The sequence below is a fragment of the Rhopalosiphum padi genome, chromosome 4, assembly GCF_020882245.1.
Source record: "Rhopalosiphum padi isolate XX-2018 chromosome 4, ASM2088224v1, whole genome shotgun sequence".
NCBI classification, from domain to species: domain Eukaryota; kingdom Metazoa; phylum Arthropoda; class Insecta; order Hemiptera; family Aphididae; genus Rhopalosiphum; species Rhopalosiphum padi.
In genome coordinates, this window is record NC_083600.1 from 28,467,440 (window position 1) to 28,486,647 (window position 19,208).

Genomic DNA, 19,208 nt, shown 5'->3' on the forward strand with positions numbered 1-19,208 from the left:
TAGGTATAACAATTGATAATCCGATAAACTTAACATAAAGTTTTTACGAATAATAGATCTTTTGAATTATACAAGAAACTACAAACCAACTAAAATGGTTTTTCGTTTAAATATTTAATATTTTTAAATTTCTGTAAAATATTACGCAATATTGCATTTTTTTCAACACTTAAAAATAAATTTCAAGTTTTAAAATTTTAAACGCCTATAAATACCTACATTTTGAACATTTTACTATGTTTGTTTTTATCAAAATAAAGTATTAAACTATTAAAGTAATAATGTACCTATTGTTACTGATCTTTATGATTAATATCTTTTGATTAAATTGATTTAAAATAAACTAACAAAAATAGAGAATATCCAATTTCAATATTTTATAATAATTTAAAAAAATTAAATAATGTAGGTTTACGCGTATAGGTATTAGATTATAGGATTTAGGTTCTAATCTTGCTTTATTCCCATCAGTTTAAGACAAGTTGGAAAAAATTATATTGCGAGTCACAAGATTAAATATTATTTATATCTTCGCATTACGATTTACGAAGGTCAATGACCGTCAATCGTCATGCGGATATTTTTCATTTGCCAAATATTTTTCCTGGAGATATATTTTCCATCCGAAATTTTGACCTGACTTTTTCCCGTGATCCATTTGTGGACACTGGACAGTCACGTCGTCATGACAAAATAATATGTAAAATATTATTATAATATATTCTTGGGCAGTTATCTAATCAGAAAAACCGTGATCGCTGTTGATAGGGAGACGTGTCGGACTGATGTCGGTGATCGGCACGATATCTATTCTATACCCGTGGTAATCGGGATTGTTTGAAAATATTGAATATAATAATATATCAAGTACAATAATAGTGTCTCGTATCTAAAGTTCTAAAATAATAACAATTAATTAATAACTATTCAAATTCAATATGCATTAACAAAATGGTTTTGAAACGCTTGATTAATATTTGTATTTATAATATTAAACATTTTAATAACGTTATTATTATAATTTGAAATACTATTTGCGGAAATTCAGTATGTTTCGGTGTATTCGGTGTAATTATTATGGTCAAATGAACATCACGTAATGATATCGTTAATTTCGTTCGCGAGCGACTGACCGATTGAATAAGTTGTGGTCGATTAAACAAAACCATGTCGTCGCTGCTACAGTCGTTGGAAGAAGTCGACGAAAAATTAGCCGAGTCACTGATCGAAAACTGTGACCAGGACATTTTCGCCGAAAATAACGTAAATTTTGTTCATTATTTTAAACATACGATGGTGATGGTAGATCGTCATAAATCGTATACTTAAATAATTAGACCTTATGGACATTAAAAATGTGTTTAGAAAGGACAAACCGCCTTGCACTTGGCATCCGCTCGCGGTTTTCAGCATATTGTCGATGTTTTGTTGGACAGAGGAACAGGTGTGTGCACCAAAGACATTAATGGAAACACTCCACTGCATTTGGCCACTAGGAATAATAACGTTTGCGTGATCAAAAGCTTATTGTTCCGACAGCCTAAAGTTGCTTACGAACAAAACAATGTAATAGTGACGACATTGATTTGCAAATGTCGGCATGATTACTTAATACTTATTATCTGTTTACAGAACGGAGATACACCGATGCATATAGCATGTCTTTATGGTTACTTAGAATGTGTAATGAAATTAGTGGAACACAATGTTACAGCAGACATGGTTAATGAAAATCTGGATACACCATTGCTGGTTGCCATAAAAGAAAAACATGAAGATGTTGTGATATATTTACTTCATAATGCACCTGGAAATTTAGACATTTTTAATAGTGTAAATAAATTTTTTGAAAATTTTAGTAAAAAATAAATGAACATGGGTATTTTATTTTAGGAAGGTAATGCTCCAATTCATGTTGCTGTACAAGAAGGTTTATTAAATGTCGTGGAAACAATAATAAATATGGGCCATAGTTTTGAATACCCTAATGATAGAGGATTGTATCCATTGCATATAGCTACCAGACATGGCCATGTTGAAATTGTTAGGTAAACATTCTATTTCTTCTACTTTTGTGGCAATATCAATAAAATATAATTTGACTCAAATGTACTTATATTTAAATTATGTTTTAGGCTTTTATGCATTGCAGGAAGTGATCCTCAGCAACGTAGTGCAGACAATATTAAACCAGAAATCACTGCTATTAAAAATAATCAAAAAGAAATATTATCAATATTTACCAAATTGAACACTGTTAGCTTACATTTTAAAATTTTATTTTATTTTTGTTGAAATTTTTTAGTGTTATATTATTTTATTACTACAGAATAGTGCAAGAGAAAATTATATTCAACAACTAGTTGTTAGCCATGATTACATACAAAACACAAATTTGTTGTTTTTTGGACATTCCAATGCTGGCAAGTCATCAATTATACGCTTGATGAAACTAGGTCTGTTTTCAATGCTTCTTGACAAATCACGAAATACGTTGAGAACAATTAATACTAACAGTAAGTACACATATAATTAATTATAATTGTATGACAAATCTACTACTACGTTTTTTAAACAGGAACTAATACGTCTCAGGATCAGTGCAATAATGGAAATGAAATAAGTCTTACGGAATATAACACTACAAACACTTCAAATTATTATAATCATGATGGTACTAAGGGTATAGCAGTTCAAAAGGTATAAAACAAACATATTCAATTCTTTTTTTTCTATCAAATCATCAAGCAATTATAGTGAAACATAATAATACATTTATAGGAAAAATTATCTGGTATTAACGAATGTACATTTTGGGATTTTTCCGGGGAAGATACATACTATAATTCTTATCATCATGTAATTCAAAATACACCAAATAAAGTAGTTATTATTGTTTATAATGAGCAACAGTCTTCTACAGAAGTTTTTAAGACTGTACGTTATTGGCTTAGTTTTGTTCAAGCAAGACTTCAGATTACAGAACCAATAAGTTTGTAGTACAAGAAATATTCTTTCTAATCATACTAAAATCAGTACATAATCTTTTTTAGGCAAAAATGGTATTTCAAATCATTTAGTGCCAGTGATAATAGTTGCTACACACAATGGCCAGAGAATAGGTCACCAACCTGACCAATTGATTAAAACTATGAAAGACGAGTATGGACATGTGTTTCAAATATATGAAAAATTAGTTCTATTTGATATAATGGCAGTCGACTCATTAAGTGTGAAAAACTTTAAAGAAGCAATTAGTATTAGTAAAAAACGACTTCATTTTGTAAGTAATCCTTATATGTTTCATATTAAAAGTAAAAATATAGAAATAATGAATAATGTATAACTTCACATAATATTGTTTTGCACGCCATAATTTATTGTTAAGACAAAATGGTTAAATTCAAGTTTTCTATCAGGGATATTATCGAGGTGATATCATTTGCGGTGCAAACAGTAATGGCAGATTAAATAAGCTGTCATTCTTCGCTCGTGGTGGTTATAAGTTACTTGATGACCCACCTAGGGAAAACTATTATAACACTAAGTCTTCGATTACAAGAATTGAGGTTTAAATTATATTTAATAGTGCACAGTTTTTTTTTTGTTTTTTTTTTATGAATTTTAATGATGTGCACTTCTTGGAATTTCACTGTGTGCAATCTAATTTCAATAGCACTGATGTGTGTTACAAAAATACATGAGTTATTATATTTTATTATTTTAGGGCTTTCACAATAATTTATTACTATGAATTGTTACATAGGTATTTTAAACATGATATTAAATCTTTTGAGCATTTATTGTGGCCATAAAATTATCTATGTAAATGATTATTATTTTTTAATTGTATTATATGATTTCAGAACATACCTAGAATGAGTGGTTTTTGTGAAGCTGTACAGAACTTTTTACCTAAACTAAGAAAAATTGCAAATCCATTTCCTGTTTTGTCTTGGAAGACATTTTGTGATACTATTCATCTTGAAGTAAATCCATTGGCTACTATTCAACATTTAAATATATTACTTATCCAACTACAGAACCTTGGTGAAGTATGTTAACTCAAAGTCAATTAAAATTCCGTTTAAAACTATTGCTTAATTTTTTATCAGGTTTTATTCTTAAAATCTGGATTACAACCCGATTTGATTGTTATATCTCCGAATTGGTTTGGTTCAAATATAATTGGTACACTGTTTTCAGTAGATTTTTTGATCAGTCAGACACGTATGTCTGGTTCGTATCAAGCAAATGATTTTCAGATCATGTTTCCTCATTATGATGCCATGTCCGTACTTCAATTATTGGAAACAATGAAAATATGTGTCCAAGTATGTAAAATTGTTATTAAATTAAATTTAACTTATCGTTGGTAAATATGTGAGCGTTACGCTCACATAAAACATTACAAGCATTGTTCGTAGAAATTTCATCAAATCTGTTGCTATATATACCTTAAAATAATACATAAACAAATATTTACAAAAATAAATTATAGTGCTATTTTTATTTCTCGAATAGTTATTGTTTGACAAAGTTAAGATTAACGATTAAGTGAGTATGGCAACTAACACTGTTCTAGCTATTTTTATCACAGTATATGTAAAAATATTTTATTGGAATAAAGTGTTTTTTTATTTTTAATTGATTAAATTATTACTACTTAAAAAGTAAACCGCACTACAATACTGTCCCTATAATTGGACTTAGGTTAAATGCGAGTGCAGCGCTTACAATGTATCAACTGTTTTTAGAATTGTATGTTTATCAATGACAGACTAACCTTACTGAAATATTATAATTGAAAGTCTAAAACTACAATTATTCTCTAAATTGTCACTTGTATCTTACAACTTAAAATTTATTATTTTAGTATGATAATGATGGGGACATTGAATATGAATTTCCAGCATATATCATAAGAGAAAAAGATGAGACTTTGTGGAAACCCTGGGGTAATAACGTCGACTGTTGTTACGGAGGAATTCGACTTAGCTCTCAACCGCAATTTCTTGAACTTTTATCATCAATTTTCATTAGAATACAGGTATTGAAAATTGATTTATTCTTCATCCATATTATAAATATAAATCCATAAATATTGAATTTAGGTTGAATTACGTTACTTGCAAAATAATTACTATGAAGACATGGACAGTTACCTTTATCAATGGTACGGTGGTACTGTGTTATGTATAAGCAATATAGAGTGCATGGTATCCCTAGAACAAGATGGTTGTATTGAAATAAAAATTCGAGGTTCTAAATCATCAAGTTATACATGTTTCTATTTTCTAGAAGAAATATTGCATTCCATTAATCTAGTAATTAAATAAAAATACATTAAATATTTAATTTTTTAATATTTGTTAAATACTTAATGTATAATTATCATTATAATTACAAAATATTAAATGATAAAATATGAATTATAGGTATTGATTGAAACATGTCCAGGGATGAAAGTAATTAAAGAATTTCTTAGTCCCTCAAATTTATCTGAACATTATGTACAGCCTCATGGTTACGGCGTTGATGATATATTCTATGCAGTACGGAAAACTTCCGATTTTAAATCATTAGTTGTTAATCCATTAACTGGAAAAAAGGAATGTGTATTGGACTTAATTGCATTCGGATGTGACCAGGTAAATATTTATTCCATTAATAATACATAACATTACAAGTTTATTCTTGTATCATATTCACACATTATATGATATCCAATTTAGGTGGAAAACATGTTATCTTGTACGGATAGTTTACCACTAACAGAATTAAATATCATGTGTCGTCAAGAATTAAGTCGTCTCATTGATCCAGTACACCCATTAGGAAGAGATTGGGCATTGTTTGCTCTCAACATTGGATTAGATTCAAAAGTTCAATTATTTGATAATGGACCAACTAGTCCTTTTCTAGCACTGATAGATACCTGGGCAACTGTTCAACCTGCCCCAACAATAGGTAAAAATAAATAAAACCAAAATATTGTATTAAAATTACATTTTACTAATTATCTTTCCAGGCACATTGGTTGATCAACTAAATGAATTAGGACGTGAAGAAGTAGCTCTGGTTGTGTTGCAGAACATACAATGTTTTAGAATAAAAGTCATGGATATAAATAACTGTTCTGTAACTTTGAATCAGTTATAAAATTATGCTTAAAAATAATTTAATGTTATCAAGTTTTGGCTGCATTAAGCACAAAGTTAAAATTATTATTTCTAGTCAATTAAAATTAAAAGAAAAAGTGTGAATTTATATGAAAGCAATTATTTCTCCTAAATGTAATTTAGCATCTTTTTTTGTATAGAAATTATTATAACTACTACACATATATATATTTTATTTTTTTTTAACGAATTTCATTTGTATTTCAAACAATGTGTGATATGAATTTATTTTTTAAATGCACTAGTGTAGTGCAAATACTAATTTTAGTTTTTTACACCTAATTGATTTACTAATAAACATTGGACTGAGAAGAGGAGCTAATCTATGACTGTATTTTATTGACTAACTTGAATTCTATTCTAATAATCGTAGTTCTTCACTGGAAAATAATTGAAATATTATTAATTAGATAATTTCCAATTGGGAAATGATAATTTGTCATCTGGATCTCTTTGATACCTTGTGACATATGGAAGTCCATGTTCACCACAAGAATCATAATTGTCAAAGCATTGTAAATTCAAATAACTATCTGGATATTTCGGTAAAAAATATACCCAACATTCAGTTATATCTCCATTTGGTAATTTAACTTGAGTCTTTTGTCGTTTATAGAAATCTGGATGATTTTCAAAATCGTCCAAATATTCCAACATGGTTGCGTCAATATCATATATTTCACCTTTAATTTCCTAAAACCACATGCGAGATATTTAGTAAAGAATTGAATATTGTTACAATATACATGATATTGTATACAAAATCACTTACATGTCCAGTGCCTTCTTTTTGTAGCAAAAATGGTATATTAAATTTAGTAGAAATTACTAAAGGATATTTATTGACTGTAACGGCGACTGATCTAAACACAGCACAGCCGTTTTTAGTGTCATTGAGATGGTAATAATTAGGCTGATTTCGTTTCAACGTTCCATAAACAAAAACTGGTTCCATTTTATACTGAAATATATGCACAGTGTAGAACATAATATTCACTAGTAAGTAATAAATAATTCTAAGTATACTTTATTCAATATAAGAAGTGACCAGGGCAGTTACCATTACTTAATATACAACACAAAAAATGATTCCACACTCAAGCACACAGTCAACTGCCCAGATTGCATCTTATTTTGGATCAAGTATAGAAAAATATAAATCGACAAATCAAAACTCGTAATTCTATATGGCTAAATACTACTACATGACTAATTTAATTATCCACGCATATAAAACATATTCAGCTGATAAAAACTTACATCACATCAGATTTGAGGATTTGAGGATTGAATGCATTTCAATTTTCAACTGCATAGCAATGTTTGAAATTTAAGTTTATTTTATTTTGTTAGTTTTATTTGTGGTTTGTTATAACTATATAATTGTAATCAAGTTGAAAAACATTGTTTTATACGTTCTACGATATTCCTTACTTATTGTTTTTATATTATAATAATTCAAATGATAGGTATGTTAGCAATTTATCATATATTATAATAGTATTATTATTTAACCCTAATAACTAGATACCTAGTTAATGATAAAAAAAATATAATATGATATAAAGCATCATTAAATAATTACTATTTTACATTTCAGCAATGATTATACTTTTGACGATGACTACTCAGAATTTAATTATTATATATGAACTAAATAATAATTACAATAAAAAAATCCCGTAAATACATGCAAAAAAATAATTTCTGGTTATATTTTATGAAATGCTATTTTTGGTTTGATTAATATTTAAAAATTAAATCATGGTCCATAGAGTATAATATTCGATACATTATAAACATTAAAAATAATTGATTATTGTTTTTAAATACTACAATAAGCCTTGTCGCTTGAGATCTTCATAAGTCTTCTTAGTGACTACATTTCCTTGAGAATCTTCAAATTCTTCCTCATTCTCTGGTTGCCACCGCTCATCATGTTTCATTGTTTTTAATTTTTCCCAAAGCGCAAGTGCATCTTCAATTTGTGTGACATTAGCAAAATGTGCAGTGTTTGGTATACCTAAACATCTCATTCCATGTGCGTGTCTCCATTCAGCAAAATGCCGTTGAAATGCTTTGGGACCCTTATACGTAAAATTACCACAAATTTCACAGTTATAGCTAATATTTAATCCATGTAACTTATATAACCAATATGGAATTGGCTTTCCATCCCAACCAAGAGGTAAATTTTTTGGATTATAAGGGATATCTTCTCCTTGTTCATCATCAGACTCTGATGCACTTGCCTCATTTTCTGAATCATCACGTTCTCCTTCAGTTCGAGCTTGTCTTCTTTGAACATTCTCTTTAGTCGCTAATCTCTGTTCAGCTAAAAGTTCACAGAACCTATAAACTTGTGCTTCAAGCATTGCTAATTCTTTTTGCCTTTCTTGTTCCTTAGTGCGGTTCATTTTTCCTGGCTTACCTTTGGCTAACAAAGATGGATCTAATGAAGTTTTCCCTTTAGTTGAAAATAATCTTTGAGCTCTTTCTTCCAGAGTTCCACCACATTTTAATCCTAATGCCATCAAAGCTGATTTTAAACGATCAAGTCCAAGAGAGGCTAATTCTTCCCAAGAAGAAAATGCATACAAATCTAAATGAGCTCCAACATTGGCTAAAGCACTACTTGTGTCTTTCGGCCAACCTGGAAAAGTGCCTTCTTCCCATTGATTTATAAATTCTATTCGAACAGTATCCATTTCATTGTCAACATCGTGTAAAGGTTTTATTCGTAAATAATAACCATGCAAGTATTCCAATAAAATATCTACATATTTTCTATATTCTGAATTTTTACGATCTTTAGGGATATCAAACAAATGATCAAATATAGATAGGTAAGTAATGTAATCAACTTTTTCAACTCCTTTTAAATTCACATATCTTTCATAACATTCATGTAAATCCAAATATCTTCCATACCCTTCTTCATCAGTAAAATCTACCATGTTAGTCATTTCCTCTGAAGGATTTTCACGGAGGTTATTTAAATCGTCAAACTCAACAGATAATGGCACTGATATTTCATTTGGATGTTTCTTATGAAATTCTTTAATGCCTTTTAAACGAAAATAAAATTCAGCAAACTCATTTGGACCCGAAATGGAAGTAATTTCCTCTTTGCGTAGACCGTCTTTATCTTCATATAGCTCTTTTAGTTTATTCGTTCCTTCCATATATTGATCGAGCAATAGTTTTTGTCGGTGTTCAGAGTTAATCACGTCTCTAGTAGTAGATTTTTTCCACAGCATCTCTTTAACCATAGCATCAACTAACCGTTCACGTTCTTCGTGGTAACGCCGTTGCTGTTCTATTAAAGTGTCCATTTCACTTCTAATGTAATAACAATGGAATAAAATTCGAAGTTTACTTAGGTTATTTTACTTAAGGATACGTATAAATAATTACAATAAATAAATAATACTCACACACTGAAACCCAGACGCACAAATGTTTGTATTAAGCTATTGTTTGTAAACGCCGGCTTGAATTTGAAACTCGGGAAATGGAATAATCAATAATGAGATATTGCTAAATTGGGAGCTAAACCTAAAATTGTTAGTATATAGCATATGCTATAGTGTAAGTTGTTAAGTGACAAAATATAAAAGTATAAAATGAATAGGTATGATGACAACAAACTTAATTTGGTTCAGTAGTGCGCATAAGAGGGTGGGACATGGAAAACTTTTGATCAGCGTATATTTTAGTATGACGTAAATATAATGTTATACCAACAACCAATGAAACGCGGCGGAAGAATATCAACTATCAACCATATTTTCTAAATATTGGACAAATGCGTATCACTAAGTTGTGATAATACCTATATTTTGATATGTGGTGGTGTGAACAACTAAATTTAAGTGCAGAACTGTAGACAACTAAATGAATAGTACGTACAAGCTACAACAGTACAGTGTTGAATATCATATTAAAGTCTCAATACTCAAGTGTCTCAAGTCAATAATAATTAATAAATATAACTATTATTAGTAGATAATTTTTTTTTAAATATTTAAATTGAGGTTATCATATCATGATACAGTATCACCAACCAAATAAACGATACCTATATTAATTCAATAAAAAAATATCTATTTTAATTTTTAGCGGCTTTTAGCCTGTCGCCAGACAATTATACCACAATACATATTATGTTCCGAGTTTCATGCTTTCATGTACATACTAACATACTACATACCTAATTAAATTGTTATTCTTATTTCCTAGTTTTCGGTTCACTTCATGATAATTAAAATATTGAAAAATAAATAACCGGTTTCGCTGTTCAATAAACGATAAGACACAACCACGAAATATATAAAAAAAAATGCATAAAATGACATTTATTAATTTATTTTTTTTATAAAATGATATTAAAAATGTATATTTTACTGTGAAAATTAATAAATATTGTTCGATATAAATGTGTGTTGGAACTACAGTACGTCTGAATATTCCAGATGTAGATCGTGCTCGTGGATCACCAAGAAATGTATTAGCGGTTGTAACAGAAGTTAAGGACGATTTATACAAGCTATGTAAGAAGTACACTAGTATTCTTATTAACGTTTTAATCATCTTCGTATTCAAACTCATGCGTTATAAAAATTTATTATTATTTTTTTTAAATTGTAGGCACTGAAAGTGGATTTCTAAGACATATGTACACAAGATCAGAAATAAATCCTTGCAAAGCAAATTTATTGGATCTAAGTACTGTTTTAAAATCGGCAGGTCAAACAGAAAAACCATTATCACTTCGGGAGGCAGCTACTGTAAATAGTATTTCAGGGGCACAAGGATATACCCGATGTCAATGTAAGACAAATTTTGCAAGACGAACCGGTGTGCTTGCAGATCGGCATCTAGAATTTGTAATTCTAAATGTCATGGGAGTTTGCCATGTGAAAATAAAAATGAGTAACTACGTTGCAAATCATAAAAAAATGTTAAAAAGTTTAAATTACATAAATTAAAATGTTAAAAAAATCCTTGTTTATTTATTGATTATTTATTAAGGTGATACTAGATTAATTAATAATTATGTTTGATAAAAGTAATATTTAAATAAGTCAGATTAAATTTAAAAAATCTGGCATCTTTGCCTACTATCGTTAGGAAATTATAACATATACTAGGCGATATCATTTCCTTTCGATTTTAGGAATTGTCAACATTTACTAGGAATTGTCATCATTTCCTAAATGTCAACATTTCCGGTAACATATATATATAATGTAAGACAGAGACACACATGCGGGTATAACGTCCTCTTAACTGTTCAGCTTTTTCTCTAACTTCGCTTAGGCAGTTATGCTTAATTCGGTTATATTAAAAAATGAAAAATGTTCATTGACTAGTTTATATGGAATTTTTCTTTTTCTCAACTCAGTAAGTGCCAAGCACAGAAATACAACATGTCTGTGGTTCCAAGTGTTATAAATCATAACCTTATAATATTATTGATAAAAAAAAATATAATAACCAATTTATATTAATGTTCTTAGAAATTATTTATTCTTAGAAATTTAAAAATATAATTGGTAAATTTTTATTCAATTTTAATACATTGTTTTAAATTGTTATCAACAAAATAGCTCTTGAAAAATTAAAAATCTTAGTTGCATAAATAATGTTTTTTGATAATTATTAAATTTTTGAAAACAAAATTAAATCTTATGTCATTTAATCAGAATTTCTATACTTTTTACGGTAAAAAACCACATTTAAATACATTGATTTTCGAAACTTTTGGTACACTATATAATCTATAAATATTAAATGCAAATAGATTCGTTCTTACTAGGCATAGGTGGTTAGATTTGGTGATTAAAAATGGACTTAAAAAACTTATTTATTATTTTTAATATACTTACCAAAAAAAGTATCCGTATTTGTACTGATGTGGCTATATTGAAATAAAAATAATCCAGATCATCCGATCCTCCTAGTTTTTTGGGAAGCATGAAAGTAAATAAATTAAATTAGGTATTTATTTGTGGGCCTGCAGCTCCCCTTATATTTTGTAGACCAAGTTGCGCAAATTCACCTACTATCTATAGATACAATATTGTTACATTTACGTTATTACTTCTCTCCTGATCATATAGGGGCTCTCGAGGTTGTATACTTGATAATTGTATCGTAACAGTTTCCACGTAACCTTACAAAGTTACAATATGCGAATCGTCTCTTTTATCAATGGTGAAAATGTATGTTGATGGTTACCGTCATTACCCACTCACCGTTAACTGCATTGCAAGCGACAACATAGCCGTTATTTATTCATTATGTTTAAGCTATTTAGCTATTATATGTAAGCAAATATTTTTTGCTGAAAATTGATTTTGTGAAAATAACCATTATACCTTATTTTTTTATTTTACCTCCTATTATTTAAAAAATATTAGGAATTTGTATTACTCTATTAAACATAAGATTCAATTTACTCCCAATAACAACCCTCAAAGTTAAAGATCAAAGATTTTTAGTAATTTATCAAATATTTAGCGTGTATACTGTATAGGTACACATACAAAAAAAAATACAAAACATACACATTGCTATAAAGAAACATCAGACTGTCGGAATGTCGGATAGATAACCAGATTTTCAGAAGTTTGATAAGGCGTGGATTCGTGAGTTATGACTGGCTAAGCTGGCAATTCATATTTAAAAATGCATACCTAAGACAGGCTAGGTGTCTATCACCCTTTTCGATAGTTTTTCTTATCGCGTATTTGTCCAAATGGCATCCATTTTCATGTGCATATCTCAGAATATCAGATAGTCCAGGTGTCCACCCTTATTTTATAAAAAAAAATCGTTTTTTTATAATATTTTTGTATGACATTATTGAATAAAATATTAGAATCTATACTTTTTAGTTGTAATTTTGGATTGTTGTTTTACAATTATTATTACTGCATCACATTGTTGTTGGCGATGTAACCCGTACGTTATAGTATTCTGTTTACCGACCGGCCGCGGCCAGTTTGTATGCGTGTTGGGAAATATAGATACAAGATACAACAGCTGAAGATAGGTGGTGTGAAATATTTAAAATTCTAGAAAATAATTAACTTCCTCAATAAATATTGTACGATTTTAGAGTATTCAATAGCTATTTCCAGAACTAACGCATCGGTAGAAAGAGTATTTTCAATTACAAACGCTTTATAGACAGATGAGAAAAATCGATTTCATCTAATGTGGACACGGCCCAAATTATTAAATTTAAATAGTTCTTCAGAAAAATATGAAACATCAAATAATGAAGACATGATGCCAGAACAATCGTCATAAAAATTAATTAACAACATTTTTTAAAAAGTATAAGTTTAATTATTTAATTGTTTATTTTTAAAATAATAACTATTGTGTTTAATTTTAATCTTCAATAGTTTAAAAATTATATTTTTTCACAATTAAAAAAAAAAAAAAATGTAACAAATATTAATTTGAAAATTCAAAAATTATTTACAAAAATTCATTACACCATGCTTTTAAGCAAGCATGGCAATCTTTTGATTGTTTTGAGTTAGCATTCACTGTATCTTTTAACCAGGCACAGAATAATTCTTGATCCATTTCTAAAAGAAGAAATTGACCCAATACTTTGTAAGCCTAAAACAAAACAAAAATTTGTTTGTAGATAAGTATTAAGTATAATAAAAATTAATTACCTTTTTTTAATTTATTACTAATAGGTAATAATATAAAATGTAAATTATACACTGCAATGTTATATTAATTAGTATGTAAAACATATATTCCTAAAATGAAACAGTAATTATATAAAGTAGGAAAATGTGTATTAATTAAAAAAACTTCTTGTTTTAAAAGGACGCCATACCCGCATGTGTTATTTCTGTCTTACTAATGTACTTCATAACAAATTTGCGTTGAGCAAAACACATTTTGTGATGTTAGCTTTAATATTAGAGAAAATTTACCTAGAAAATGACATATGCTTTTATTGATATTATTATTTACATACTTTGTGGAATCCTTGTTCTTTTAGTCTGCTTGATAATACAGGTCCAATACCAGCAAGATCTTCAACAGGTTTTTCTCGCATAGGCTCTCCAGAGAACGCTCTATGTTTTTGACTGGTTGTAGATGATAATATAGTAGTCATAATTATGATTTATTTTGCGATCTTAAAAAAAAATTAACAAATAAATAATGGTCCAAGACCAAACCCGTATCAAACTATGGAGTATAAATATTAATTAGTAATAGCATTAAGAGGACATGTCGCCCAAAGCGAAAGGTATATAATGTCCAACAGAATGCGCTGTTAAGAGGATGTCAATACATTATATGTTCTCTCTCTCTGACCCATGCACAGAATTATTTTTTTAGTTTATAACTTTTGAGTAATCTTAGAATAAAATCACCCATTACAAAAACGATAGAAAATAATATTTTTGAAGGTATGACATATCGATTTATCTAAATATTGCCTCAAAACAATGTAAACATCATTTAAATTTATAACATTTTTTTTTATTTTGAAAGTCGACTACAGTCTACAATGACTATCAAATGACAATAAAATATAAAACCGATATGATGTCATTCCCGCAAAAATATTATCCTCTATAATATGTGTATTACCTGTATGTATTTTAATAATACTTCATAAAAAAACGATTTTAAATGAAAGCGTTCTACGTTCTACCTATATGTTGCGTGTGGATCTGAGAGAGAAAACAATTAATATTCCACTGATATCCTCTTTTCGCGATACGCAAACACACGACGTTAAGCCATGTCCACTATTCGCACTTGACGACTGCTCATTCGGGAGCATATCGCTTATTATGATATGTACATTCTTCTGAACACATAATATCGCTGTACTATTTTCTTGATAACCACGCACCGCATACCCACCTACTAACTTTTAATTTAAATTACTACTGGCGTTTATATGTATACTAAAATATCGTAAAAACTGTAATAGGTACAATATAGCGTTATTACTTATAATTCAAATAGATACCTATTTATTCTATTTAATAAAATAAAATATAATAATATTTAATAGTAAATAAAAATAACGCAATTAAATTAATATTAAAATTGTTGTGTTTCGTCTTTTACGTTAAACTGTTATTTTTACCAAAGTCAATAATACGTACCTATATAGTATATATTCACTTTTGCCGTAGGCTTAAAAAATCATAATGTCCCATAAGAACTAAATACATTGAATAAAACTAGAACAAAAATTAGTTCAAAAGATGTATCTCGATATTTGTAAAGAAATCTATTGAGTATTATTACTGTGAATAACAATATAAACGTGTTTTATAGACTTTTATAATTATTAACAGCATAAATCGTAATGATTAACATTGTAATTTTACATAATAATAATCGATGGACAGTCCCCACCAATCGTAATATTATGATACTGCTGATTATATATTTATATATACATATTAAATACTATACGTGTAATATAATGTAATATAAATACTGAATATGCAACAAAATCAATGTATAGAAAACGTCTATAATAACTGAAATAATTTAATTTTGAATTAAGTATACACAATAGAAATGTTATTTTTTTTCACTTCTTTTTTGTTATTTTATTATTTGTTTTAAAAATTAGAACTCCTGGCCCCCCACACGAGTTCTTTCAGTGGGGCCCAGTATTCATATGTATATGAATTTTTTTAAATAAAATATATAAATAGTAAATGCACATATACGTTGAAATGTTGAATATATATACATAAACACAGCTGGTTTAGGTATATAGTGTTCGGCCGTGAACGTTGATAATGAAACATCGCTCTGTGATCGTTATATTAATTTATCTTTTTGAATTACTCTATTGTTCTTGCTTCAATTTTTTCAAAAAAAAAAAACTTAACTATTCCTAAAAGTCCAAGCTTTCCACTCGTTGGTTGTGATAGTAGATAATATACAAATTACTAAATCAGCAATATTTATAGGTATTATGTGTCCTGTTGCGTTGTACATATTGTGTTGGATTATTGTAGTAATATATGAATACAACGCCCAGCGTAAAATTATATAAATTAATAGTACGTTTTTATTATTGAAACCACAGTATATGTGAGGTAAACACGTCGCGTATGGTGAGACAATCCTCCACCATTTATACATAAATTATTTAATACTAGGTATCTAATAACACCTCTAACATGTTAACTGTAACTTAATACTAACAATAATATAATGTGCGCAGTGGTTGATTTAATAGGGGGGCCCGAATGGCCTTCCCCCCATTGGCATAAGTTAAATACACATATTTGTATGTATTTGTTAATTACTGAAAAATTTAAGATTTGCATTTTGGACTATAAGCCCCCCCCCAAATTAAATCCTGGATCCCCCACTGAATGTGCGTATAATTTATAATATGCTGTGAATATTGTTGTACTATTTAATGTTTATAATTGCAATTTTTACTTTTATGAAAGCAAAATATATGTTCTAAGCAAATTGTTTTTTAAATTTCATTTATAATTAGAAGGGGAATATTTTTGAGGGGGTTTTCTTATTCTCGAAGGTCTAGGAGTTGGGTCTATGTCGATTGTGTGTGTTGACCCTGATTTAATAGTCATCATTACTAGGTAAGTTTATTATATTATGTACCTATTTTGCCTATTCCACACGCCGGGCATCACTTTATGTTTGAGCCAAGTATTCGAAATAATACTCTATTAATTATATTTTATATACATCTCACTTTTATCAGTATTTACATACATTGTCAGCATAGTCTATATCTTACATATAATAAGTAATAAATATTTTAAATTTTATACATAAGTAATATTATTGGTTAAAATATTTAAAAAAAATTAATTTTAATATAGGAACATAGATATCAAGAATCAACGATAGATCCAGCAGGATCATCAGATTTAATAACTTTAGAATTAAGTTATAACCTCCTAATGGTCATGAAGTTAGGTCTCCAAATACTACCTTTGTAAAATTAATTCAAAATAGTGCAAGTATATAAAAAAAATTAATGAAATTTTCCTTCCTAATTTTTCCGTTCAATTTCGAATAAATGCCTATACTCAGCAAATCAGTTCTAAATAATAACCTATCAATTTTTGGAATTTAAAAATCGAAATAATAATGTTTGGCAAATTTGCTGACAATTTTGATTAGCTCCACTTCTCAAAATGTATACAATTTGGTACAAACCAAGTCAATATTTAGAAAATCAATTGCAAATAGTTGCAATAGTTTCCAAATTTAAAAATTTAAAAATAAAAATGGTTTTTACGAATTTCATAGTTATGGCTAATGTTCTCAAAGTCACATTAATCATGCACTGTTATACAATTTTAAAATGCTTAAAGGTAAACAAAAAATTAAATACTTTTAATACCTAAAATGCTAAAAAATATAAAATATAATGTAATTATAATTTATATTTTATAATAATAAAATTGTGCATCATTTTTTAAGTCATTACTAATTTAAATACCAAATCTTATTTTGCATATTTGTGCGTATTTCATGGGTTATGGCATATAAATGCATGTTATAACGATTTTTTTGTATAAATTTTCGTACTATTCTATTTTTAATCGGGTACCTATTTAACGTGTATTATTGACTATTGTACTCTTCAAGTCGAGATTAAATTAATTTATTGATATTAAATCATACATAACGGATGACAAAAATTATTGATTGTACAATAGATATATAAATTTAAGTAGAAACATGGTACTCCTCAAACCTATCTAGTTCTATGGAATTCAACTTTGGAGATCAGCCAAAGACTCTAACACAAACAGAATCCAAACATTCCAATTCAAATGCCTCAGACAGATAATCAAAGCTCCTTTTTACGTATCGAATATACTCTCCACAGGGACCTCCTAATTCCGACAGTCAAAAACGTCGCTAAAATTTTATACAAACGTTTCCACCTTAAACTTGCAAATCGTCGTAACCCCCTCATTCAAAACCTCTCCTCTCGAACACTCCCGGGCGACCCTGGCCGACGTTTAAAGCGCAGCTAGTGCCGTGACCTGTTAGTCAACTAGTTAACTAACCACTACCATCCATGCCATGAAGTGCTATTACTGAATGTCTGAATAGCTCCTTCAATCAAGCCAACCTTGACCTATTATATATATCCTCCATCTATTGTGCTTATTGTAAATACATTTTATACAGATTGTACAAATAAAAATAAATATGACAAAAAAAAAACATATTCTAAGTGTTTAATGAGTTAAAAATAAGGTATAAGGTTTTGATTTAATATTAGTATATAAAAATGAATATATAGTATTTAAATTGATATTCTTAGCTCATTACCTTATATATATATATATATTAATATGTAATCTTAATTCGGGGTGTGAGTAAGAGTGCATAAAAAAAACGTGCATATAAGACAATGCGTAGTATATATATTGAATATAGATAAATTATTACCTTAACTCTTACGAAACTTGTTGTTTGAAATGATCTTCTCGAGTTTTTAATGGATTAGGAATTAATGAAATACAAAAGTGAATTATGAACAATATTTTAATTTAATAAACTAATAATAAGATATATGAACAGTGACAAGATATTGACCGGGTGTGCAACTCAGTGTCTGAGTATTTCTTATGCTTTAGGCCCGGTGCTTATTCGACGGATAAATTATGGAATCACAAATATAGATAATAAACTAGATTGCTATTAGGTTCCCTATACTAACCATATAAATGTTTGAAGTAACACATTATTATCTTTATCTGTGCTATACATTGTATACATGACATTGGATAATAAGTTATTTTTTTTTAATTTATCTACTTAATTCTAAATGTTAAAATTATATTATAACATCAGAAAATTTTGTATTAAATTATTTAATAGTTTTTAAGTGCATTAAATTCACAGCCTTTGTCACTTTGTCATTAGTAGAATTGTAGTTGCTAGGTATACAAATAATATTGAATAGTATGTACTATATACATTTAAAACTCGCATCAAGACCAA

The 19,208-nt window shown here is 28.3% G+C and overlaps 4 protein-coding genes and 1 pseudogene across 12 annotated transcripts; 2 read left to right on the top strand and 3 right to left on the bottom strand.

Annotated features, from left to right (window-relative positions):
* The first annotated feature begins 280 nt into the window (after positions 1 to 280).
* Positions 281 to 6,504, top strand: LOC132928583 (death-associated protein kinase 1-like). Of its 2 annotated transcripts, XM_060993368.1 has the most exons (17): positions 281 to 1,263; positions 1,366 to 1,566; positions 1,633 to 1,833; positions 1,894 to 2,048; positions 2,136 to 2,256; positions 2,330 to 2,516; positions 2,579 to 2,700; positions 2,782 to 2,992; positions 3,054 to 3,283; positions 3,420 to 3,569; positions 3,867 to 4,055; positions 4,116 to 4,334; positions 4,877 to 5,050; positions 5,115 to 5,327; positions 5,439 to 5,651; positions 5,736 to 5,970; positions 6,032 to 6,504. In XM_060993368.1, the coding sequence occupies exons 1-17, from the start codon at positions 1,168 to 1,170 to the stop codon at positions 6,160 to 6,162; spliced, it is 3,048 nt and encodes a 1,015-aa protein (XP_060849351.1). In that variant the 5' UTR covers positions 281 to 1,167; the 3' UTR covers positions 6,163 to 6,504. The 2 variants fall into 2 exon arrangements, with proteins under 2 accessions (XP_060849351.1, XP_060849352.1); XM_060993369.1 differs by lacking the exon at positions 3,420 to 3,569 and having other exon boundaries at positions 287 to 1,263.
* On the bottom strand, positions 5,645 to 9,760 carry LOC132928587 (gamma-glutamylaminecyclotransferase B-like). Of its 5 annotated transcripts, none has more exons than XR_009662048.1 (4): positions 9,620 to 9,760; positions 6,955 to 7,143; positions 6,010 to 6,875; positions 5,645 to 5,955 (listed from the first exon to the last, which is right to left on the bottom strand). XR_009662048.1 is itself a non-coding variant. In XM_060993374.1 (4 exons), the coding sequence occupies exons 2-4, from the start codon at positions 7,135 to 7,137 to the stop codon at positions 5,922 to 5,924; spliced, it is 450 nt and encodes a 149-aa protein (XP_060849357.1). In that variant the 5' UTR covers positions 7,138 to 7,143; positions 9,620 to 9,760; the 3' UTR covers positions 5,645 to 5,921. The 5 variants fall into 5 exon arrangements, 4 of the variants coding, with proteins under 4 accessions (XP_060849357.1, XP_060849358.1, XP_060849355.1 ...); XM_060993374.1 differs by having other exon boundaries at positions 6,643 to 6,875; XM_060993375.1 differs by having other exon boundaries at positions 5,645 to 6,562; positions 6,643 to 6,875.
* LOC132928585 (splicing factor 3A subunit 3) lies at positions 7,870 to 9,761 on the bottom strand. The gene is made up of 2 exons (XM_060993370.1): positions 9,620 to 9,761; positions 7,870 to 9,524 (listed from the first exon to the last, which is right to left on the bottom strand). The coding sequence occupies exon 2, from the start codon at positions 9,515 to 9,517 to the stop codon at positions 8,015 to 8,017; it is 1,503 nt and encodes a 500-aa protein (XP_060849353.1). The 5' UTR covers positions 9,518 to 9,524; positions 9,620 to 9,761; the 3' UTR covers positions 7,870 to 8,014.
* An 859-nt stretch (positions 9,762 to 10,620) lies between these two features.
* On the top strand, positions 10,621 to 11,121 carry LOC132928870 (uncharacterized; annotated as a pseudogene).
* A 2,397-nt stretch (positions 11,122 to 13,518) lies between these two features.
* LOC132929286 (barrier-to-autointegration factor-like) lies at positions 13,519 to 19,021 on the bottom strand. Of its 4 annotated transcripts, none has more exons than XM_060994539.1 (3): positions 18,654 to 19,021; positions 14,197 to 14,358; positions 13,519 to 13,823 (listed from the first exon to the last, which is right to left on the bottom strand). In XM_060994539.1, exons 2-3 carry the CDS (start codon positions 14,335 to 14,337, stop codon positions 13,677 to 13,679), a joined length of 288 nt encoding a protein of 95 aa, XP_060850522.1. In that variant the 5' UTR covers positions 14,338 to 14,358; positions 18,654 to 19,021; the 3' UTR covers positions 13,519 to 13,676. The 4 variants fall into 4 exon arrangements, with proteins under 4 accessions (XP_060850522.1, XP_060850521.1, XP_060850523.1 ...); XM_060994538.1 differs by lacking the exon at positions 18,654 to 19,021 and adding an exon at positions 15,347 to 15,536; XM_060994540.1 differs by lacking the exon at positions 18,654 to 19,021 and adding an exon at positions 14,884 to 15,004.
* Between the last annotated feature and the right edge of the window lie 187 nt (positions 19,022 to 19,208).